We start from the raw sequence: 25,236 nt of genomic DNA on the forward strand, positions 1-25,236 counted from the left end.
TATATTGACCCACATATATACTGTAAATGCCTTAGTGTGTCATGTGGTCATCCAACCATATGGTAGTATTATTTCAGCTAGAAACTGACACAAGACATGCTAAGGCACATAGATAGATAATTGCCTTCATGCACGAGTGATGCCATACGTTCTGAAACCACCGGCATGCGCACCATGAGAGTTTGTCCTAACTAGAGGCACAGGATTCACAATTGTTTTATGCGATGATGACATATATTCTATGAATCACTCCTCGGATCATACAAAGGAGGTGAGCAGATTGAAATGTTATCCTTTTTGGCTGTTACCTTTTATCACATACTCCCGGATCATTGCCTCCTCAGCAGGAAGGCCTCAAAGTTTTTGTGTAAAGGATGAACTGCAGAGTAAGAACAAAGCGGTAATTTATCCAGCCTTGTTAGCAAATTGGAAATGTGTGTAATTAGCCTCTCTCATCCTTCATCTCACCTCTATTGTATGTATCTAGTGTTCGGGATGTGCCTTTAACTTTACAAAGATAACAATGTGTGATCTTTAAGGCTAGAAAGACTCTATGTACAGTAGTGATATTGAATAGATCTGATATCATAAAGTGAACTGTCATGATGGGAAAATATCATGTTAGTCGGCCTGATGGTTTTCACTAAGTAGAAAGTCTATCCTTATTTCTGATAGTGAACCTGGTTTATTTCATTATTTCACTGCAATATTTATAGTATGTGGAAAATTTATTAGAAATCATGTTAAGATTCACAGTGCAGGCACATTGATAGAAATATAAGGACATTTACTATGGAGTCCATGGTCACTACTTCTTCTTCCCTTTCTTTGTTCCTTTCTTCTTCCCCTTATCTTTCCCTTTCTCTTCCTCTGCACCAGGCATTGCTTTGCTTCTCTTCTTTCCAAGCGGTGTCTTAGCGTACCAAGTCTGTTACAGGGGCAGACAAGAAAGTCCCGTTATTCCTTAGCTCTCTTGAGGATATTGGGGTTATTATTGACATATTACTAGTATGGGCGATGTAATACATTACACATACCGTATATACTCGAGTATAAGCCGACCCGAGTATAAGCCGAGACCCCTAATTTTGACACAAAAAACTGGGAAAACTTAATGACTCAAGTATAAGCCTGGGGTGGGAAATGCAGCAGCTATTGGTAATTTTCAAAAATAAAAATGGATACCAATAAAAGTAAAATTAATTGAGACATCAGTAGGTTAGGTGTTTTTGAATATCCATATTGAATCAGGAGCCCCATATAATGCTCAATACAGTTCATGATGGCCCCATAAGATGCTCCATACAAAATACACCCCATATAATGCTCCATACAGTTCATGATGGGCCCCATAAGATGCTCTATACAGTTCATGATGGGCCCCATAAGATGCTCCATACAAAATACGCCCCATATAATGCTCCATACAGTTTATGATGGGCCCCATAAGATGCTCCATATTAAAATATACCCCATATAATGCTGCACAAAGGTTAATAATGGCCTCATAAGATGCTCAATAGAAACATTTGCCCCATACAATGCTGTATGGAGGTTGATTATGCCCCATACCATTCAGCATAAAGGTTGATGGCCCCATAAGATGCACCATAGATTATGCCCCATACAATTCGGCATGAAGGTTGATGGCCCCATAAGGTGCTCCATAGATTATGCCCCATACAATTTGGCATAAAGGTTGATGGCCCCATAAGGTGCTCCATAGATTATGCCCCATACAATTCGGCATGAAGGTTGATGGCCCCATAAGGTGCTCCATGGATTATGCCCCATACAATGCTGTATAAAGGGTGATGGCCCCATAAGATGCTCAATAGATTATGCCCCATATGCTGCGATTAAAATAAAAAAATCACATACTCACCTCTCGTCACTCAGGCCCCCGGCACTTGCGATAGTCACCTTCCCCGTTCCACCGCTGCGCGCCGCTCTGTCTTCCGGCTCTCTGACTTTTCAGGCAGAGGGCGGTGTGCACTAACTACGTCGTCGTGCCCTTTGACCTGAACAGTCACAGGCAGAGGACGGGAAGATGGAGCGGTGTCCGGCGGTGGAACGGGGTCAGGTGAATATCGCGCAATGCTCACCCTCCCCCGATACACTCACCTTCTGGTGCGGTCCCTGGCAGCTTCTCACAATCAGATGGTCTCCTGGAGCTGTCAGCATCTTCCTATGTTCAGCGGTCACGTACTGCTCATGAAAGTAATGAATATGCGTCCATATTCATTAGTTAATGAGCGGTACCACGTCACTGCTGAACACAGGAACAAGCTGCCGGAGACCATCGGACATGCAGGGACCTCGCCGGGAGCAGGTGAGTATGTGACAGCCACCGCTCCCCCTCCCCTGCCGACCCTCCGCGGACAATGACTCAAGTATAAGCCAAGAGGAGCACTTTCAGCATAAAAAAAATGGGCTGAAAATCTCGAGTATACAACAATCCAATATGTCTTTAATGTGAAGCTACATCGTGGAATGGCATAACCACACAGCCACCGTAAAGGGTTTATGTGATCAGAAAATAACATAATTTTGAAAGGTATATATCAGCAGATTTTCACAATATAATCTGAGAACAGCAGTAGGCAGGGGCTGAGACCCTGATTTCAGCAATGTGTCACTTACTAGGCTGTGTGCTGTGTCAATAAAATCGCAAAGGGGGAATTGAGAAAAAGACTGGACTAATAATGGTGTGCACCTTTTCATAGTAAAATATCAAAAACCTTTAGTTCACCTTAAACACTAAAATTACAAACATTTAAAATAGAACAAGTAATGCAATAACCATTACCCCCCTCAGGCAATATAAATAGATCTACACATGCAGCCCATGGCATGTAATACATACACAACTGTAATAAGCCCTGCCCATAACAGGTAATATGTACCATGGCTTTCATAGCTTGAACCATATCAATCATAAAATATTAATGCGACAGAATAATAGAGACAACACAAATGTATACGTATGTGCATATCTATAATATAAGGCTGGGAGCGTCACTCTGTCTGAAGCCTTTATAGACTGCGCAAGCGCAAGTGCCGGCGCAGTCTGGACCCCACAGAGTGACGCTCCCAGGAGATCGCGGTATGCGTAAGCACTGAACGCACACTGCGATCTCCAAGGGAGAGACAGGGACGTGGCAGGAGGGTAAGTATAAGCTATATTCACCTGTCTGTCCCGTTCCAGCGCTGTGCGCCGCTCTATCTTCTGGGTCCTCGGCCTGTGACGTTCACAGTTCAGAGGGCGCGATGACGCGCTTAATGCGCGCCGCCCTCTGACTGAACAGTCACAGCCAGAGGAGCCGGAACACAGAGCGGCACGCAGTGCTGGAACGGGACAAACAGATGAATATAGAAAGTGTCGGGGGCCTGAGCTAGTGGCGATACCGGCACCTGACCCCCACAGCGCGCCGGTGTCCCCGCCTGCCCAGGCTCCCCAGCACTCGGCGCCCAGCGACGATAGCTGAGTATGTTTTTTTTTTTTTTTAATATATCGCAGCAGCATACGGGGCATATAATACAATGGAGCATCTTATGGGGGCCATAAACCTTTATGGAGCAGCGTACGGGGCATATACTATGGAGCATCTTATGGGGGCCATCAACCATAATGGAGTAGTGTACGGGGCATACACTATGGAGCATCTTATGGGGGCCATAAACCTTTATGGAGCAGTGTACGGGGCATATACTATGGAGCATCTTATGGGGGCCATAAACCTTTATGGAGCAGTGTACGGGGCATATACTATGGAGCATCTTATGGGGGCCATTGTTATGATTAGGCAATTCAGTACCACAGTGGACATAGAGGTCAGAGCACATACAGTGATCTGACAATAACCCAAAAACATAGAACGAGCTCTGAGACGTGGGAACTCTGTTGACCGCAATCCCTGATCCTCTCCAACAAACACTAGAGGCAGCCGTGGATTGCGCCTAACACTCCCTATGCAACTCGGCACAGCCTGAGAAACTAGCTAGCCTGAAGATAGAAAATAAGCCTACCTTGCCTCAGAGAAATACCCCAAAGGAAAAGGCAGCCCCCCACATATAATGACTGTGAGTAAAGATGAAAAGACAAACGTAGAGATGAAATAGATTTAGCAAAGTGAGGCCCGACTTTCTGAACAGAGCAAGGATAGGAAAGGTAACTTTGCGGTCAACACAAAACCCTAAAAACCACGCAAAGGGGGCAAAAAGACCCTCCGTACCGAACTAACGGCACGGAGGTACACCCTCTGCGTCCCAGAGCTTCCAGCAAACAAATAGATAAGCTGGACAGAAAAAAAACAAACAAAATAGCAAAGGGAAACTTAGCTATGCAGAGCAGCAGGCCACAGGAACGATCCAGGAGGAAAACAAGTCCAATACTGGAACATTGACAGGAAGCCAGGATCAAAGCACTAGGTGGAGTTAAGTAGAGCAGCACCTAACGACCTCACCACCTCACCTGAGGGAGGAAACTCAGAAGCCGCAGTACCACTTCCCTCCACCAACGGAAGCTCACAGAGAGAATCAGCAGAAGTACCACTTGTGACCACAGGAGGGAGCTCTGCCACAGAATTCACAACAGGCCATCAACCATAATGCAGCAGCATACGGGGCATATACTATGGAGCATCTTATGGGGGCCATCAACCATAATGCAGCAGCATACGGGGCATATACTATGGAGCATCTTATGGGGCCATCAACCTTTATGGAGCAGCATATGGGGCATATGGATGGGAGCAGCAAATTACAGAACAGTGGCGCAGGATGTGAGCAGCACATGACAGAACGGGGGCGTAGGATGTGAGCACCACATGACAGAATGGGGGTGCAGAATGGGTGCAGCACATGACAGGATGGGGACACAGGATGGAGCAGCACATGACAGGATGGGGCGCAGGATGGAGCAGCTCATGACAGGATGGGGACGCAGGATGGAGCAGCACATGACAGGATGGGGATGCAGGATGGAGCAGCACATGACAGGATGGAGACCATATACCAATATAAATGCTCGCCACCCGGGCATAGAACGGGTTCAATAGCTAGTCTACTATATAATTGTCTAAGGGTCACTTCCGTCTGTCTGTCAGTCTGTCTGTCACGTATATTCATTGGTCGCGGCCTCTATCTGTACGACCTCTGATTGGTCGTGGCAAAACGCCCATGACCATTGCCACGACCAATCAGTGACGGGCACAGTCCGGCGGCAAAATGGCCGCTCCTTCCTCCCCGCAGTCAGTGCCCACTTCATACTTCCCTCCAGTCAGCCCTCACACATGGTTAATGGCAGCGTTAATGGACCGCGTTATGCCGTGATGTAAAGCACTCCATTAGCGCAGTTATTAACCCTGTGTGACCAACTTTTTACTATTGATGCTGCCTATGCAGCATCAATAGTAAAAAGATCTAATGTTACAAATAATAATAAAAAAAAGGTTATTCTCACCCTCCAAAGTCGCGTTGTCCTCAGGCAGTGCAAGCGGCAGGTTCCGGTGCTAAGGATGCTATGCGAGAAGGACCTGCCATGACGTCACGGTCATGTGACCGCGACGTCATCACAGGTCCTGCGCTCATACCAACCCTTTGACCGGAAGCTGCCGCATGCACCACACACAGGCGCCAGGACTTCAAGGAGCCTTCGGAAGGTGAGTATATGTTTATTTTTTATTTTAAGTCTTTTTTAACCACGCATATAATGCCCACATTACTATATACTGGGTAAGATGGGTAAGATTTTGGGAAGGATATGTGGCACTTAGTGCACTTTACCGGATTTGACCTCAACTTTGGGACGTATGATATGTAGTCTAATATTGACATATTCCTTGCAAAATATTTCTTATCTGTTCTGTGACATGCACTATTAGCACTTTACTTGAGACGCGGACATTCTCAGAGGTTGCCCCCGATTTTTTCAGTGTTGTTTCTCAGTTTCCCTCACTGTTACAATGTGTTATTTATCATTTTATGTGATGTCTATGTGTGTGATGATTATGGTGTAATAAAATTTGTATTGATACTTTTTTTTTTACAAAAATCTTGGACGTGTACTCCTATTTTTTCTTTTGGGTATTTATACATGCCTGCTATATACTATGTGGGCAGTGTTATATACTATGTGGGCAATGTTATATACTGCGTGGGCTGCGTTATATACTACATGGCTGCTATATACTATGTGGGCAGTGTTACATACTATGTGGGCAGTGTTATATAATGTGTGGGCTGTGTTATATACTGCATGGCTGCTATATACTAGATGGCCAGTGTTATATACTATGTGGGCAATGTTATATACTGCGTGGGCTGTGTTATATACTGTTTAGGCTGTGCTATATACTGCGTGGCCACTGTTATATACTGCGTGGCCTGTATTAACGCATTGGGTATTCAAGAATATGTCGTGGCCTATGCTATATACTATGTGGCTGCTATATACATACATACATACAGTGGGGCAAAAAAGTATTTAGTCAGTCAGCAATAGTGCAAGTTCCACCACTTAAAAAGATGAGAGACGTCTGTAATTTACATCATAGGTAGACCTCAACTATGGGAGACAAACTGAGAAAAAAAAATCCAGAAAATCACATTGTCTGTTTTTTTAACATTTTATTTGCATATTATGGTGGAAAATAAGTATTTGGTCAGAAACAAAATTTCATCTCAATACTTTGTAATATATCGTTTGTTGGCAATGACAGAGGTCAAACGTTTTCTGTAAGTCTTCACAAGGTTGCCACACACTGTTGTTGGTATGTTGGCCCATTCCTCCATGCAGATCTCCTCTAGAGCAGTGATGTTTTTCAGCTTTTCGCTTGGCAACACGGACTTTCAACTCCCTCCAAAGGTTTTCTATAGGGTTGAGATCTGGAGACTGGCTAGGCCACTCCAGGACCTTGAAATGCTTCTTCGTTGCCCTGGCGGTGTGCTTTGGATCATTGTCATGTTGAAAGACCCAGCCACGTTTCATCTTCAATGCCCTTGCTGATGGAAGGAGGTTTGCACTCAAAATCTCACAATACATGGCCCCATTCATTCTTTCATGTACCCGGATCAGTCGTCCTGGCCCCTTTGCAGAGAAACAGCCCCAAAGCATGATGTTTCCACCACCATGCTTTACAGTAGGTATGGTGTTTGATGGATGCAACTCAGTATTCTTTTTCCTCCAAACACGACAAGCAGTGTTTCTACCAAACAGTTCCAGTTTGGTTTCATCAGACCATAGGACATTCTCCCAAAACTCCTCTGGATCATCCAAATGCTCTCTAGCAAACTTCAGACGGGCCCGGACATGTACTGGCTTAAGCAGTGGGACACGTCTGGCACTGCAGGATCTGAGTCCATGGTGGCGTAGTGTGTTACTTATGGTAGGCCTTGTTACATTGGTCCCAGATCTCTGCAGTTCATTCACTAGGTCCCCCCGCGTGGTTCTGGGATTTTTGCTCACCGTTCTTGTGATCATTCTGACCCCACGGGGTGGGATTTTGCGTGGATCCCCAGATCGAGGGAGATTATCAGTGGTCTTGTATGTCTTCCATTTTCTAATTATTGCTCCCACTGTTGATTTCTTCACTCCAAGCTGGTTGGCTATTGCAGATTCAGTCTTCCCAGCCTGGTGCAGGGCTACAATTTTGTTTCTGGTGTCCTTTGACAGCTCTTTGGTCTTCACCATAGTGGAGTTTGGAGTCAGACTGTTTGAGGGTGTGCACAGGTGTCTTTTTATACTGATAACAAGTTTAAACAGGTGCCATTACTACAGGTAATGAGTGGAGGAAAGAGGAGACTCTTAAAGAAGAAGTTACAGGTCTGTGAGAGCCAGAAATCTTGATTGTTTGTTTCTGACCAAATACTTATTTTCCACCATAATATGCAAAAAAAATGATAAAAAAACAGACAATGTGATTTTCTGGATTTTTTTTTCACAGTTTGTCTCCCATAGTTGAGGTCTACCTATGATGTAAATTACAGACGCCTCTCATATTTTTAAGTGGTGGAACTTGCACTATTGCTGACTGACTAAATACTTTTTTGCCCCACTGTACATATTCTAGAATACCCGATGCGTTAGAATCGGGCCACCATCTAGTATATACATATACATGCACACAACCATGTGTCCCTAGACAGAACTGGACCTCTGTAGGTACATAAGGTGACCAATGTCTATCGGAAAAAATATATATTCCCTAGAACAATACCAACAGTGAGTCAGATGCAATAAGCGGTATAAAACCTGTGTATCTTATTCTACCGGTCATACACAGAAAGAGGGCAGAGGAAGGACTTTCCAAAACATAGAGCAAAATGTTTGAGACCGGGTCCTGTAACAGGATAGCACTGTGAGAGCTTAAATAGCCATGAGAACCCAAATAGTTACCCCATGGTCACCATGTAACTGGCTCTGCTCAGGCACAAATGGCCATGGTTAAATCCAAATGGAAGCAAAGTCCTAAGAAGAGGGAAGGAGGGGGGTGTGGCACGAGCCCCATGCGTATCGCTGCTAAAAGAGCAGCTTCGTCAGGGGAAGTGAGTGCCAGGGGAAATAAACAGATACATATACATGTCTTAAACACATACCAATGTGTGGACGCAGACCGGATAGGCGAGAGCGAGGCAGGATCATCTGCAGCTAATGAGCACATGGAGACGCAGTCTAACAAACCGGATGTAAGTGCCGTTACCATGGTAAGTATGGAGCATGTGCGTACATCACTATCGGTGATGACTTAGAACAGCCTGTGTCGCGCATGCGTACTGTCAAAAGAGGGGGGCAAAATCAAATCAGCGTTTTATCAGCAGGAGATTATCACTAGACGACTACTTGTTTCATGTCTCCTAGTCCAACCCTGCCTCCACTACTTATAAGCAGCCAATCAGTGGTGTGGGCGGAGCTATACAGGGCTCTGTGTTGTGAATTCTGTGATCAAGCTCCCTCCTGTGGTCACGAGTGGTACTGCGGCTTCTGAGTTTCCTTCCTCAGGTGATGAGGTTAAGTCGTTAGGTGCTGCTCTATTTAACTCCACCTAGTGCTTTGATCCTGGCCTCCAGTCAATGTTCTAGTATTGGTCTTGCTTCCTCCTGGATCGTTCCTGTGGCCAGTCTGCTCAGCATAAGCTAAGTTCTGCTTGTGTTACTTTGTTGCTATATTTTCTGTCCAGCTTGCTTTTTTGGTTTTGCTTGCTTGCTGGAAGCTCTGAGACGCAGAGGGAGTACCTCCGTACCGTTAGTCGGTGCGGAGGGTCTTTTTGCCCCTCTGCGTGGTTGTTTGTAGGTTTTTGTGTTGACCGCAAAGCTATCTTTCCTATCCTCGGTCTATTCAGTAAGTCAGGCCTCACTTTGCTAAATCTATTTAATCTCTGTGTTTGTATTTTCATCTTAACTCACAGTCATTATATGTGGGGGGCTGCCTTTTCCTTTGGGGAATTTCTCTGAGGCAAGGTAGGCTTATTTTTCTATCTTCAGGACTAGCTAGTTTCTCAGGCTGTGCCGAGTTGCATAGGGAGCGTTAGGCGCAATCCACGGCTACCTCTAGTGTGGTTTGATAGGTTTAGGGATTGCGGTCAGCAGAGTTTCCACGTCTCAGAGCTCGTCCTATGTTTTGTGGTTTTTGTCAGGTCACTTGTGTGCTCTGAACTTCAAGGTCCATTGTGGTTCGGAATTATCTATTCATAACATTACTGGAGGCCCAAAGTACTATGCTTCTCAATAGAGGGAAAAAAGAAGTTCTGAGACCATTTTTTTTTCTTTGCATTGTGTTTTGCCTTTTTTTTCCCCTAGACATTTGGGTGGTTCAGGACACAGGTGTGGTGATGGACATTAAAGGTCTGTCTTCATGTGTGGATCTTCTCACTGCAAGAGTACAAAATATTCAAGACTTTGTGGCTCCGAATTCTATGTTAGAACCAAGAATTCCTATTCCTGATTTGTTTTCTGGAGATAGAGCTAAATTTCTGAGTTTCAAAAATAATTGCAAACTGTTTCTGGCTTTGAAACCTCGCTCCTCTGGTGACCCAGTTCAACAAGTTAAGATCATTATTTCTTTATTACGTGGCGACCCTCAAGACTGGGCATTTTCCCTTGTGCCAGGAGATCCTGCATTATGTAATATTGATGCGTTTTTTCTGGCGCTCGGATTACTGTACGATGAACCTAATTCAGTGGATCAGGCAGAGAAAAATTTGCTGGCTCTGTGTCAGGGTCAGGATGAGATAGAGATTTATTGTCAGAAGTTTAGAAAGTGGTCTGTGCTCACTCAATGGAATGAATGTGCTTTGGCAGCAATCTTCAGAAAGGGTCTCTCTGAAGCCCTTAAGGATGTCATGGTGGGATTTCCTATGCCTGCTGGTCTGAATGAGTCTATGTCTTTGGCCATTCAGATCGGTCGACGCTTGCGTGAGCGTAAATCTGTGCACCATTTGGCGGTATTATCTGAGCATAAACCTGAGCCTATGCAGTGCGATAGGACTTTGACCAGAGCTGAAAGGCAAGAACACAGACGTCAGAATGGGCTGTGTTTCTACTGTGGTGATTCCACTCATGCTATCTCCGATTGTCCTAAGCGCACTAAGCGGTTCGCTAAGTCTGCCACCATTGGTACGGTACAGTCGAAATTTCTTTTGTCCGTTACTTTGATCTGCTCTTTGTCTTCCTATTCTGTCATGGCATTTGTGGATTCAGGCGCTGCCCTGAATTTGATGGACTTGGAGTTTGCTAGGCGCTGTGGGTTTGTCTTGGAGCCCTTGCAGTGTCTTATTCCATTGAGAGGAATTGATGCTACGCCTTTGGCCAAGAATAAGCCTCAGTATTGGACCCAGCTGACCATGTGCATGGCTCCTGCGCACCAGGAGGATATTCGCTTTCTGGTGTTGCAAAATCTGCATGATGTGGTCGTGTTGGGGTTGCCATGGCTACAAGTCCATAACCCAGTATTAGATTGGAAATCAATGTCTGTGTCCAGCTGGGGTTGTCAGGGGGTACATGGTGATGTTCCATTTCTGTCTATCTCATCATCCACCCCTTCTGAGGTCCCAGAATTCTTGTCTGATTACCGGGATGTATTCGATGAGCCCAAGTCCAATGCCCTACCTCCGCATAGGGATTGTGATTGTGCTATCGAGTTGATTCCTGGTAGTAAGTTTTCTAAGGGTTGACTGTTTAATTTATCTGTACCTGAGCACGCCGCTATGCGGAGTTACGTAAAAGAATCCTTGGAGAAGGGTCATATTCGGCCGTCGTCATCGCCATTGGGAGCAGGGTTCTTTTTTGTGGCCAAGAAGGATGGTTCACTGAGACCTTGTATTGATTACCGCCTTCTAAATAAAATCACGGTCAAATTTCAGTACCCCTTGCCGCTGCTATCTGATTTGTTTGCTCGGATTAAGGGGGCTAGTTGGTTCACCAAGATAGATCTTCGTGGTGCATATAATCTTGTGCGTATTAAACGGGGCGATGAATGGAAAACTGCATTTAATACGCCCGAGGGCCATTTTGAGTACCTAGTTATGCCATTCGGACTTGCCAATGCTCCATCAGTATTTCAGTCCTTTATGCATGACATCTTCCGAGAGTACCTGGATAAATTCCTGATTGTATACTTGGATGATATTTTGGTCTTCTCAGATGATTGGGAGTCTCATGTGAAGCAGGTCAGAATGGTGTTCCAGGTCCTGCGTGCTAATTCTTTGTTTGTGAAGGGATCAAAGTGTCTCTTTGGTGTTCAGAAGGTTTCATTTTTGGGGTTCATTTTTTCCCCTTCTACCATTGAGATGGACCCTGTTAAGGTCCAGGCCATTTATGATTGGACTCAGCCGACATCTCTGAAGAGTCTGCAAAAGTTCCTTGGCTTTGCTAATTTTTATCGTCGCTTCATCTGTAATTTTTCTAGTATTGCTAAACCATTGACCGATTTGACCAAGAAGGGTGCTGATGTGGTCAATTGGTCTTCTGCTGCTGTGGAAGCTTTTCAAGAGTTAAAGTGTCGTTTTTCTTCTGCCCCTGTGTTGTGTCAACCAGATGTTTCGCTTCCGTTCCAGGTTGAGCTTGATGCTTCTGAAATTGGAGCGGGGGCTGTTTTGTCGCAAAGAGGTGCTGATTGCTCGGTGATGAAGCCATGCGCCTTCTTTTCCAGGAAGTTTTCGCCTGCTGAGCGAAATTATGATGTTGGCAATCGAGAGTTGCTGGCCATGAAATGGGCATTCGAGGAGTGGCGTCATTGGCTTGAAGGAGCTAAGCATCGCGTGGTGGTCTTGACTGATCACAAGAACTTGACTTATCTCGAGTCTGCCAAACGGTTGAATCCTAGACAGGCTCGTTGGTCGCTGTTTTTCTCCCGTTTTGACTTTGTGGTTTCGTACCTTCCGGGCTCTAAAAATGTGAAGGCGGATGCCCTGTCTAGGAGTTTTGTGCCTGACTCTCCGGGTTTGCCTGAGCCGGCGGGTATTCTCAAAGAGGGTTTAATTGTGTCTGCCATCTCCCCTGATTTGCGGCGGGAGCGGCTAAAATTTCAGGCTAATAAACCTGATCGTTGCCCAGCAGAGAAACTGTTTGTCCCTGATAGGTGGACGAATAAAGTTATCTCTGAGGTTCATTGTTCGGTGTTGGCTGGTCATCCTGGAATCTTTGGTACCAGAGATTTGGTGGCTAGATCCTTTTGGTGGCCGTCTCTGTTGCGGGATGTGCGTTCTTTTGTGCAGTCCTGTGGGATTTGTGCTCGGGCTAAGCCCTGCTGTTCTCGTGCCAGTGGGTTGCTTTTGCCCTTGCCGATCCCGAAGAGGCCTTGGACACATATCTCTATGGATTTTATTTCGGATCTCCCCGTCTCTCAAAAGATGTCGGTCATTTGGGTAGTTTGTGATCGCTTCTCTAAGATGATCCATTTGGTACCCTGTTATGATAAGATAATTCAGTACCACAATGGACATAGAGGTCAGAGCACATACAGTTGCAAGTAAAGAAGCTGCGGAGACACCATCACGTGTTTCTCGACGCAAGCAGTGAATAGCCAGGCCTTTCCCCGGGAAGGAACAACCACGGGAAGGGCAGCATCCTATGAAGGAAAGCCACCTATGCCAAGCATGGTATCCATCCACAGACAGCTGTTTCGGGGTTTTTGCCCCTCATCAGTGTGGAGTAGGAATCTGGCTATTAGGAGCAGTGCCTAGTAAAAAGGCTATAAAGTCACAGATGATTGGCCTCGGGGAGACCAAAACATCCAACACCGCGGAGACACCATCACGTGTTTCTCAACGCAGTGATTCCAGAACACTGCCCCCATCCCTTATGGGAAATATGCAGATGCAAGTAAAGAAGCTGCGGAGACACCATCACGTGTTTCTCGACGCAAGCAGTGAATAGCCAGGCCTTTCCCCGGGAAGGAACAACCACGGGAAGGGCAGCATCCTATGAAGGAAAGCCACCTATGCCAAGCATGGTATCCATCCACAGACAGCTGTTTCGGGGTTTTTGCCCCTCATCAGTGTGGAGTAGGAATCTGGCTATTAGGAGCAGTGCCTAGTAAAAAGGCTATAAAGTCACAGATGATTGGCCTCGGGGAGACCAAAACATCCAACACCGCGGAGACACCATCACGTGTTTCTCAACGCAGTGATTCCAGAACACTGCCCCCATCCCTTATGGGAAATATGCAGATGCAAGTAAAGAAGCTGCGGAGACACCATCACGTGTTTCTCGACGCAAGCAGTGAATAGCCAGGCCTTTCCCCGGGAAGGAACAACCACGGGAAGGGCAGCATCCTATGAAGGAAAGCCACCTATGCCAAGCATGGTATCCATCCACAGACAGCTGTTTCGGGGTTTTTGCCCCTCATCAGTGTGGAGTAGGAATCTGGCTATTAGGAGCAGTGCCTAGTAAAAAGGCTATAAAGTCACAGATGATTGGCCTCGGGGAGACCAAAACATCCAACACCGCGGAGACACCATCACGTGTTTCTCAACGCAGTGATTCCAGAACACTGCCCCCATCCCTTATGGGAAATATGCAGATGCAAGTAAAGAAGCTGCGGAGACACCATCACGTGTTTCTCGACGCAAGCAGTGAATAGCCAGGCCTTTCCCCGGGAAGGAACAACCACGGGAAGGGCAGCATCCTATGAAGGAAAGCCACCTATGCCAAGCATGGTATCCATCCACAGACAGCTGTTTCGGGGTTTTTGCCCCTCATCAGTGTGGAGTAGGAATCTGGCTATTAGGAGCAGTGCCTAGTAAAAAGGCTATAAAGTCACAGATGATTGGCCTCGGGGAGACCAAAACATCCAACACCGCGGAGACACCATCACGTGTTTCTCAACGCAGTGATTCCAGAACACTGCCCCCATCCCTTATGGGAAATATGCAGATGCAAGTAAAGAAGCTGCGGAGACACCATCACGTGTTTCTCGACGCAAGCAGTGAATAGCCAGGCCTTTCCCCGGGAAGGAACAACCACGGGAAGGGCAGCATCCTATGAAGGAAAGCCACCTATGCCAAGCATGGTATCCATCCACAGACAGCTGTTTCGGGGTTTTTGCCCCTCATCAGTGTGGAGTAGGAATCTGGCTATTAGGAGCAGTGCCTAGTAAAAAGGCTATAAAGTCACAGATGATTGGCCTCGGGGAGACCAAAACATCCAACACCGCGGAGACACCATCACGTGTTTCTCAACGCAGTGATTCCAGAACACTGCCCCCATCCCTTATGGGAAATATGCAGATGCAAGTAAAGAAGCTGCGGAGACACCATCACGTGTTTCTCGACGCAAGCAGTGAATAGCCAGGCCTTTCCCCGGGAAGGAACAACCACGGGAAGGGCAGCATCCTATGAAGGAAAGCCACCTATGCCAAGCATGGTATCCATCCACAGACAGCTGTTTCGGGGTTTTTGCCCCTCATCAGTGTGGAGTAGGAATCTGGCTATTAGGAGCAGTGCCTAGTAAAAAGGCTATAAAGTCACAGATGATTGGCCTCGGGGAAAGGCCTGGCTATTCACTGGTGGATACCATGCTTGGCATAGGTGGCTTTCCTTCATAGGATGCTGCCCTTCCCGTGGTTGTTCCTTCCCGGGGAAAGGCCTGGCTATTCACTGCTTGCGTCGAGAAACACGTGATGGTGTCTCCGCAGCTTCTTTACTTGCATCTGCATATTTCCCATAAGGGATGGGGGCAGTGTTCTGGAATCACTGCATTGAGAAACACGTGATGGTGTCTCCGCGGTGTTGGATGTTTTGGTCTCCCCGAGGCCAATCATCTGTGACTTTATAGCCTTTTTACTAGGCACTGCTCCTAATAGCCAGATTCCTACTCCACACTGATGAGGGGAAAAAACCCCGAAACAGCTGTCTGTGGATGGATACCATGCTTGGCATAGGTGGCTTTCCTTCATAGGATGCTGCACTTCCCGTGGTTGTTCCTTCCCGGGGAAAGGCCTGCTTGCGTCGAGAAACACGTGATGGTGTCTCCGCAGCTTCTTTACTTGCATCTGCATATTTCCCATAAGGGATGGGGGCAGTGTTCTGGAATCACTGCGTTGAGAAACACGTGATGGTGTATCCGCGGTGTTGGATGTTTTGGTCTCCCCGAGGCCAATCATCTGACTTTAGAGCACATACAGTGACCTGACAATAACCCAAAAATATAGAACGAGCTCTGAGACGTGGGAACTCTGATGACCGCAATCCCTAATCCTCTCCAACCACACTAGAGGCAGCCGTGGATTGCGCCTAACGCTACCTATGCAACTCGGCACAGCCTGAGAAACTAGCTAGCCTGAAGATAGAAAATAAGCCTACCTTGCCTCAGAGAAATACCCCAAAGGAAAAGGCAGCCCCCACATATAATGACTGTGAGTTAAGATGAAAAGACAAACGTAGAGATGAAATAGATTTAGCAAAGTGAGGCCCGACTTTCTGAACAGAGCGAGGATAGGAAAGGTAACTTTGCGGTCAACACAAAACCCTACAAAAACCACGCAAAGGGGGCAAAAAGACCCCCCGTACCGAACTAACGGCACGGAGGTACACCCTCTGCGTCCCAGAGCTTCCAGCAAGCAGGAAAAAACAAATATACAAGCTGGACAGAAAAAACAGCAAACAAAATAGCAAAGCAGAACTTAGCTATGCAGAGCAGCAGGCCACAGGAACGATCCAGGAGGAAACAGGTCCAATACTAGAACATTGACTGGAGGCCAGGATCAAAGCACTAGGTGGAGTTAAATAGAGCAGCACCTAACGACTTCACCACATCACCTGAGAAAGGAAACTCAGAAGCCGCAGTACCACTTTCCTCCACCAACGGAAGCTCACAGAGAGAATCAGACGAAGTACCACTTGTGACCACAGGAGGGAGCTCTGCCACAGAATTCACAACAGTACCCCCCCCTTGAGGAGGGGTCACCGAACCCTCACCAGAGCCCCCAGGACGACCAGGATGAGCCATATGAAACAAGATCGGGAGCATGGACATCAGAGGCAAAGACCCAGGAATTATCTTCCTGAGCATAACCCTTCCACTTAACCAGATACTGGAGTTTCCGTCTTGAAACACGAGAATCCAAAATCTTCTCCACAATATACTCCAACTCCCCCTCCACCAAAACCGGGGCAGGAGGATCAACAGATGGAACCATAGGTGCCACGTATCTCCGCAACAATGACCTATGGAATACGTTATGTATGGAAAAAGAATCTGGAAGGGTCAGATGAAAAGATACAGGATTAATTACCTCAGAAATCCTATACGGACCAATGAAACGAGGTTTAAACTTAGGAGAGGAAACCTTCATAGGAATATGACGAGAAGATTACCAAATCAAATCCCCAACACGAAGTCGGGGACCCACACAGCGTCTGCGATTAGCGAAACGTTGAGCCTTCTCCTGGGACAAGGTCAAATTGTCCACTAAATGAGTCCAAATCTGCTGCAACCTGTCCACCACAGTATCCACACCAGGACAGTCCGAAGACTCAACCTGCCCTGAAGAGAAACGAGGATGGAACCCAGAGTTGCAGAAAAACGGCGAAACCAAGGTAGCCGAGCTGGCCCGATTATTAAGGGCGAACTCAGCCAAAGGCAAAAAGGACACCCAGTCATCCTGATCAGCAGAAACAAAGCATCTCAGATATGTTTCCAAGGTCTGATTGGTTCGTTCGGTCTGGCCATTAGTCTGAGGATGGAAAGCCGAGGAAAAAGACAAGTCAATGCCCATCCTACCACAAAAGGCTCGCCAAAACCTCGAAACAAACTGGGAACCTCTGTCAGACACGATATTCTCTGGAATGCCATGTAAACGAACCACATGCTGGAAGAACAATGGCACCAAATCAGAGGAGGAAGGTAATTTAGACAAGGGTACCAAATGGACCATCTTAGAGAAGCGATCACAGACCACCCAAATGACTGACATCTTTTGAGAAACGGGAAGATCTGAAATAAAATCCATAGAGATATGTGTCCAAGGCCTCTTTGGGACCGGCAAGGGCAAAAGCAACCCACTGGCACGAGAACAGCAGGGCTTAGCCCGAGCACAAATCCCACAGGACTGCACAAAAGTACGCACATCCCGCGACAGAGATGGCCACCAAAAGGATCTAGCCACTAACTCTCAGGTACCAAAGATTCCAGGATGACCAGCCAACACCGAACAATGAACCTCAGAGATAACTTTATTCGTCCACCTATCAGGGACAAACAGTTTCTCTGCTGGGCAACGATCAGGTTTATTAGCCTGAAATTTTTGCAGCACCTGCCGCAAATCAGGGGAGATGGCAGACACAATTACTCCCTCTTTGAGGATACCCGCCGGCTCAGATAAACCCGGAGAGTCGGGCACAAAACTCCTAGACAGAGCATCCGCCTTCACATTTTTAGAGCCCGGAAGGTACGAAATCACAAAGTCAAAACGGGCAAAAAACAGAGACCAACGAGCCTGTCTAGGATTCAACCGCTTGGCAGACTCGAGATAAGTCAAGTTCTTATGATCAGTCAAGACCACCACGCGATGCTTAGCTCCTTCAAGCCAATGACGCCACTCCTCGAATGCCCACTTCATGGCCAGCAACTCTCGATTGCCCACATCATAATTTCGCTCAGCAGGCGAAAACTTCCTGGAAAAGAAGGCGCATGGTTTCATCACCGAGCAATCAGAACTTCTCTGCGACAAAACAGCCCCTGCTCCAATCTCAGAAGCATCAACCTCGACCTGGAACGGAAGCGAAACATCTGGTTGACACAACACAGGGCAGAAGAAAAACGACGCTTCAACTCTTGAAAAGCTTCCACAGCAGCAGAAGACCAATTGACCACATCAGCACCCTTCTTGGTCAAAGGCGTAGCATCAATTCCTCTCAATGGAATAGGACACTGCAAGGGCTCCAAGAAATACCCACAACGCCTAGCATACTCCAAGTCCATCAAATTCAGGGCAGCGCCTGAATCCACAAATGCCATGACAGAATATGATGACAAAGAGCAGATCAAGGTAACGGACAGAAGAAATTTTGACTGTACCGTACCAAAGGTGGCAGACCTAGCGAACCTCTTAGTGCGCTTAGGACAATCAGAGAAAGCATGAGTGGAATCACCACAGTAGAAACACAGCCCATTCAGACGTCTGTGTTCTTGCCGTTCAACTCTGGTCAAAGTCCTATCGCACTGCATAGACTCAGGTTTAAGCTCAGGTAATACCGCCAAATGGTGCACAGATTTACGCTCACGCAAGCGTCGACCGATCTGAATGGCCAAAGACATAGACTCATTCAGACCAGCAGGCATAGGAAATCCCACCATGACATCCTTAAGGGCTTCAGAGAGACCTTTTCTGAAAATAGCTGCGAGCGCACCTTCATTCCATTGAGTGAGTACGGACCACTTTCTAAATTTCTGACAATATACCTCTATCTCATCCTGACCCTGACACAGAGCCAGCAAATTTTTCTCTGCCTGATCCACTGAATTAGTTTCATCGTACAGCAATCCGAGCGCCAGGAAAAACGCATCGATATTACTTAATGCAGGATCTCCTGACGCAAGAGAAAATGCCCAGTCCTGAGGGTCGCCATGTAAAAAAGAAATAATGATCCTAACTTGTTGAACTGGGTCACCAGAGGAGCGAGGTTTCAAAGCCAGAAATAGTTTACAATTATTTTTGAAACTCAGAAATTTAGTTCTATCTCCAAAAAACAAATCCGGAATAGGAATTCTCGGTTCTAACATAGAATTCTGAACCTCAAAGTCTTGAATATTTTGTACTCTTGATGTGAGCTGATCCACACATGAAGACAGACCTTTAATGTCCATGCTACACCTGTGTCCTGAACCACCCAAATGTCTAGGGGAAAAAAAAGGCAAAACACCGTGCAGAGAAAAAAAAAATGGTCTCAGAACTTCTTTTTTCCCTCTATTGAGAATCATTAGTACTTCAGGCCTCCAGTACTGTTATGATAAGATAATTCAGTACCGCAATGGACATAGAGGTCAGAGCACATACAGTGACCTGACAAAAACCCAAAAATATAGAACGAGCTCTGAGACGTGGGAACTCTGCTGACCGCAATCCCTAATCCTCTCCAACCACACTAGAGGCAGCCGTGGATTGCGCCTAACGCTACCTATGCAACTCGGCACAGCCTGAGAAACTAGCTAGCCTGAAGATAGAAAATAAGCTTACCTTGCCTCAGAGAAATACCCCAAAGGAAAAGGCAGCCCCCACATATAATGACTGTGAGTTAAGATGAAAAGACAAACGTAGAGATGAAATAGATTTAGCAAAGTGAGGCCCGACTTTCTGAACAGAGCGAGGATAGGAAAGGTAACTTTGCGGTCAACACAAAACCCTACAAAAACCACGCAAAGGGGGCAAAAAGACCCTCCGTACCGAACTAACGGCATGGAGGTACACCCTCTGCGTCCCAGAGCTTCCAGCAAGCAGGAAAAAACAAATATACAAGCTGGACAGAAAAAACAGCAAACAAAGTAGCAAAGCAGAACTTAGCTATGCAGAGCAGCAGGCCACAGGAACGATCCAGGAGGAAACAGGTCCAGTACTAGAACATTGACTGGAGGCCAGGATCAAAGCACTAGGTGGAGTTAAATAGAGCAGCACCTAACGACTTCACCACATCACCTGAGGAAGGAAACTCAGAAGCCGCAGTACCACTTTCCTCCACCAACGGAAGCTCACAGAGAGAATCAGCCGAAGTACCACTTGTGACCACAGGAGGGAGCTCTGCCACAGAATTCACAACAGTACCCTTGTCTAAATTACCTTCCTCCTCTGATTTGGTGCCATTGTTCTTCCAGCATGTGGTTCGTTTACATGGCATTCCAGAGAACATCGTTTCTGACAGAGGTTCCCAGTTTGTTTCGAGGTTTTGGCGAGCCTTTTCTGCTAGGATGGGCATTGATTTGTCTTTTTCCTCGGCTTTCCATCCTCAGACAAATGGCCAGACTGAACGAACCAATCAGACCTTGGAATCATATCTGAGATGGTTTGTTTCTGCTGATCAGGATGATTGGGTGTCCTTTTTGCCGTTGGCTGAGTTCGCTCTTAATAATCGGGCCAGCTCGGCTACCTTGGTTTCACCGTTTTTCTGCAATTCTGGGTCCCATCCTCGTTTCTCTTCAGGTCAGGTTGAGTCTTCGGACTGTCCTGGTGTGGATACTGTGGTGGACAGGTTGCAGCGGATTTGGACTCATGTAGTGGACAATTTGACCTTGTCCCAGGAGAAGGCTCAACGTTTCGCTAATCGCAGACGCTGTGTGGGTCCCCGACTTCGTGTTGGGGATTTGGTTTGGTTGTCATCTCGTTATATTCTTATGAAGGTTTCCTCTCCTAAGTTTAAGCCTCGTTTCATTGGTCCGTATAGGATTTCTGAGGTTCTTAATCCTGTGTCTTTTCGTTTGACCCTTCCAGATTCTTTTTCCATCCATAACGTATTCCATAGGTCATTGTTGCAGAGATACGTGGCGCCTGTGGTTCCATCTGTTGATCCTCCTGCCCCGGTTTTGGTGGAGGGGGAGTTGGAGTATATAGTGAAGAAGATTTTGGATTCTCGTGTTTCGAGACGGAAACTCCAGTATCTGGTTAAGTGGAAGGGCTATGGTCAGGAAGACAATTCCTGGGTCTTTGCCTCTGATGTCCATGCTGCCGATCTTGTTCGTGCCTTTCATATGGCTCATCCTGGTCGGCCTGGGGGCTCTGGTGAGGGTTCGGTGACCCCTCCTCAAGGGGGGGGATACTGTTGTGAATTCTGTGATCAAGCTCCCTCCTGTGGTCACGAGTGGTACTGCGGCTTCTGAGTTTCCTTCCTCAGGTGATGAGGTTAAGTCGTTAGGTGCTGCTCTATTTAACTCCACCTAGTGCTTTGATCCTGGCCTCCAGTCAATGTTCTAGTATTGGTCTTGCTTCCTCCTGGATCGTTCCTGTGGCCAGTCTGCTCAGCATAATCTAAGTTCTGCTTGTGTTACTTTGTTGCTATATTTTCTGTCCAGCTTGCTTTTTTGGTTTTGCTTGCTTGCTGGAAGCTCTGAGACGCAGAGGGAACACCTCCGTACCGTTAGTCGGTGCGGAGGGTCTTTTTGCCCCTCTGCGTGGTTGTTTGTAGGTTTTTGTGTTGACCGCAAAGCTATCTTTCCTATCCTCGGTCTATTCAGTAAGTCAGGCCTCACTTTGCTAAATCTATTTAATCTCTGTGTTTGTATTTTCATCTTAACTCACAGTCATTATATGTGGGGGGCTGCCTTTTCCTTTGGGGAATTTCTCTGAGGCAAGGTAGGCTTATTTTTCTATCTTCAGGACTAGCTAGTTTCTCAGGCTGTGCCGAGTTGCATAGGGAGCGTTAGGCGCAATCCACGGCTACCTCTAGTGTGGTTTGATAGGTTTAGGGATTGCGGTCAGCAGAGTTTCCACGTCTCAGAGCTCGTCCTATGTTTTGTGGTTTTTGTCAGGTCACTTGTGTGCTCTGAACTTCAAGGTCCATTGTGGTTCGGAATTATCTATTCATAACAGCTCTGTATTCTGAGCACTTCTAGGATCTGCAGCAGAGAAAACAGTGATAGTATCAAAATGACAGTATGCAGACCCGTAAGAGACACATTGCCAGAATCAGTGTATCAGCACCTACATCATGCTGCTCTCAGATTATATATTATAAACCTGGTATCAGATGCCCCTTAAACTCACACACACACACACACACACACACACACACACACACACACATACACACACACACACACACACACACAGACACACACACACAGACACACACACACGTAGGTGTATATTCTGTGAAATCAAATTGTCCACTTAGGAAGCAACAATGTTTGACAATCAATTTCACATGCTGTTGTGCAAATGAATAGACAACAGATGGACATTATTGGCAATTTTCAAGACACACTCAATAATGGAATGGTTCTGCAGGTGGGGACCACAGACCTCATCTCAGTACCAATGCTTTGTGGCTGATGTTTTGGTCACTTTTGAATGTTGGTTGTGCTTTCACACTCGTGGTAGCATGAGACGGACTCTACAACCCACACAAGTGGCTCAGGTAGTGCAGCTCATACAGGATGCGAGCTGTAGAGGCCACACCCACTACTGAGCATCATTTCCTTGTCTTGAGGCATTTCCACTGAAGTTGGATCAGCCTGTAACTTCATTTTCCACTTTGATTTTGAGCATCATTCCAACTCCAGACTTCCTTGGGATATTAGCTGTGATTTACGTTGATCAATTTTAAGTTTTATTGTTCTCAAAACATTCCACTATGCAATGAATAAAGATTTACAACTGGAAAATTTCATTCAGTGATATCTGGGATATGGAATTTTAGTGTTCCCTTTATTTTTTTTGAGCAGTCTATATCAGTTTTTTGATATTTTTCTAATGAATAGTTTCCTAATATATTCTATATTTTACACTTATCACTGGGTACACACAACCACAGACTAATACATTCTTTTTTCTGCAGCTCTCTTGTCAGCTTTACTGGGTAGACTGGGATAGGATCAGCAGTGAAGCCCTTTAATGACAAAAGGACCTATACTCCATCACTGGAGATTGAATTGCTGACAGTTTTCTGTTTATTAACTTGCATTCGTTACAGCAGACATAATTCAGACACAATTTACTGTAATGTCTACACTGACAATTCATGAAATATGTGTGTTTCTTCAATATGGCCACCACCTGAAAAGTATATATATTTTGGGTTTTGTCATTTTCATTACCAACGCAGCCACACATTAGACTAATATCATCCAAATCCGCCAGTATCGATGGGCTCAGCCAACTCTCCACTGACAGATGATGTCGGGGATATAAGGATTCGGCATAGCTGATTTCGGAGGGGCGATTATTTTGTTCTCGGGGATGTGAGCTGCTGCCAGCCTCTTCTGTCTTGTATCGAATCCTCATCTGTATTAAGGAGAGACAGCTGCCGTCCAAAACGCTCGGCCAAAGCATCTTTCGGCCGACAGCTATCTGTTGTGTATGGGGCCCCTAAGGAACACTGACCTTGAAAGCCTCCTCCTCTTCTTTGTACACTGGCTCTTGCCTGGACAATGAACCCAGAAATTCTGTTGCTGCCAGTGGTTTCTGAGAAAGCTGCCTTAGTCTTCTGTCACTGAGCACCATGTCCACGGCTTGCACCATATGACCAGGGGTAAATCCATCTGTGATCTTAGCCAGGGCGCTGTAATTCAGAGATGTTGTACCTTCTACTCGAATTGAGATCAGCTGCTTCCACAGAACTGGAGGGAATGATGCATACGACACAAATTATATCACATACAGCAATGTTCAGGGACTAACTGGGGGAGAACACTTGGAAATATGATTGTACGGGATTGATAGGGTTAATTTCACACTTCATTGATCACATTCTAAATTCTAGATTTTGAGGCTTGTGCCCAAATATACAGGACTGGAACAGGGGCAATAGAAGTTGTGCTGCTGCTGGGCACTCAGGCGAACAATGGGCACTAACCAATCAACTTTCTAATCGGCTATGCCCTTTATATCACCAGTTATTGCCTGAGAACTATGAGGTTTATTTAAAATTAAGGCCCAAAATTATAAAAGCTCAGGCGCCAAATAATATCCTTTAACTCCACCCCTGAGGATCCATCAATTAATTAGAAATTATGCATAAAGTTTATCTGATTCTCCTTCATTCCAAAATCAGTGATTGACTGTAATTGAGGTATATCAGCTTTCCTCAATGTATGAAATAGACAGAGGTGTAACTATAATAGGTGCAGGGGTTGCAATCGCACCCGGGTGCTGGAGCCTAAGGGGACCCAAAAGGTCCCTTTGATCCATATGAAAAAAAATTAGTATTAAATACATGCAAAAATTAGGGGCCTCGTTGGAGCTTTTGCATTGGGGCTCATAAGATTCAAGTTAGGTCACTAGTAAGAGGGTAAAACATCAAGGTTATTGGATAGAATCGGTAGTTCTCAGGGGCCCTGACCATTTGCCCATAAGAGGCCCAGTGTATAAATATGGTGCCCATCTCACCCAGGCGTGCTGCATAGTCTGGCCGTGGCACCAGAACTATTTTCTTGTACACTTTACTCAGAGGTTTGATTTCGGCATCAAATGGTCGCTGACTGGTTCCTACGACAAGGATTCGATCTTCTGATTTAATGGATTTCAAGAGTTTAGGGAGATCCTTTTTCAAACGTTTGGGATCTAACTGTTATCGACAAAAGACAAAGATGGCTGCAATTAAAACATCATATATTACAATATTTATACTATATGTATGTGATAAATCATTATTACACAGTGCCTCCTAGTATTCATGCTTATATGGATCTCATAGCTCGAGGATCATTTCTTATCATGTAATCATATAGGATGGATGATGCACGCCTGATATAGTATTAATAATGGACACCAGGTGGCAGTAAATCAATGAAGCATAAACGCTACAGTGGAGATTTGCTGGACACAGATGCCGTATTTTACTCACCGTCCTAGTGCTGATGGTAACACAGTGTTAATTTATATACCCCATTGTAGTAGCAGAGTCCAGTATGAATATAAAATAAAAGTCAGTGGACCTTCATAAAAAATACTGACATAAATAGAAATGACGTAACCCACGATGTTCAGTTTCATGTCAGTACAAATCCTTTGCAATGATTAATACTACAATGCTGAAATTGCCTCTTCAGAGAGGAAAAGGACTAGAACTCTATAGCGTCACCTATTGGAAG

At 45.9% G+C, this 25,236-nt stretch overlaps 1 protein-coding gene across 1 annotated transcript in view; it reads right to left on the reverse strand.

Moving 5' to 3' along the window:
• Positions 1-709: 709 nt before the first annotated feature.
• Positions 710-25,236, reverse strand: part of IQCA1 (IQ motif containing with AAA domain 1) — a 250,505-nt gene continuing 225,978 nt past the window's right edge. Inside the window, exons 17-19 of the mRNA XM_069733324.1 lie at positions 24,533-24,710; positions 23,528-23,763; positions 710-928 (exon numbers count right to left, since the gene is read on the reverse strand). Of these exons, the coding sequence (XP_069589425.1) occupies positions 809-928; positions 23,528-23,763; positions 24,533-24,710 (534 nt within the window). The 3' untranslated portion in view covers positions 710-808. The remainder of the gene's footprint in view (positions 929-23,527; positions 23,764-24,532; positions 24,711-25,236) is intronic.

This window comes from Ranitomeya imitator, chromosome 7 (genome assembly GCF_032444005.1).
Source record: "Ranitomeya imitator isolate aRanImi1 chromosome 7, aRanImi1.pri, whole genome shotgun sequence".
NCBI classification, from domain to species: Eukaryota; Metazoa; Chordata; class Amphibia; order Anura; family Dendrobatidae; genus Ranitomeya; species Ranitomeya imitator.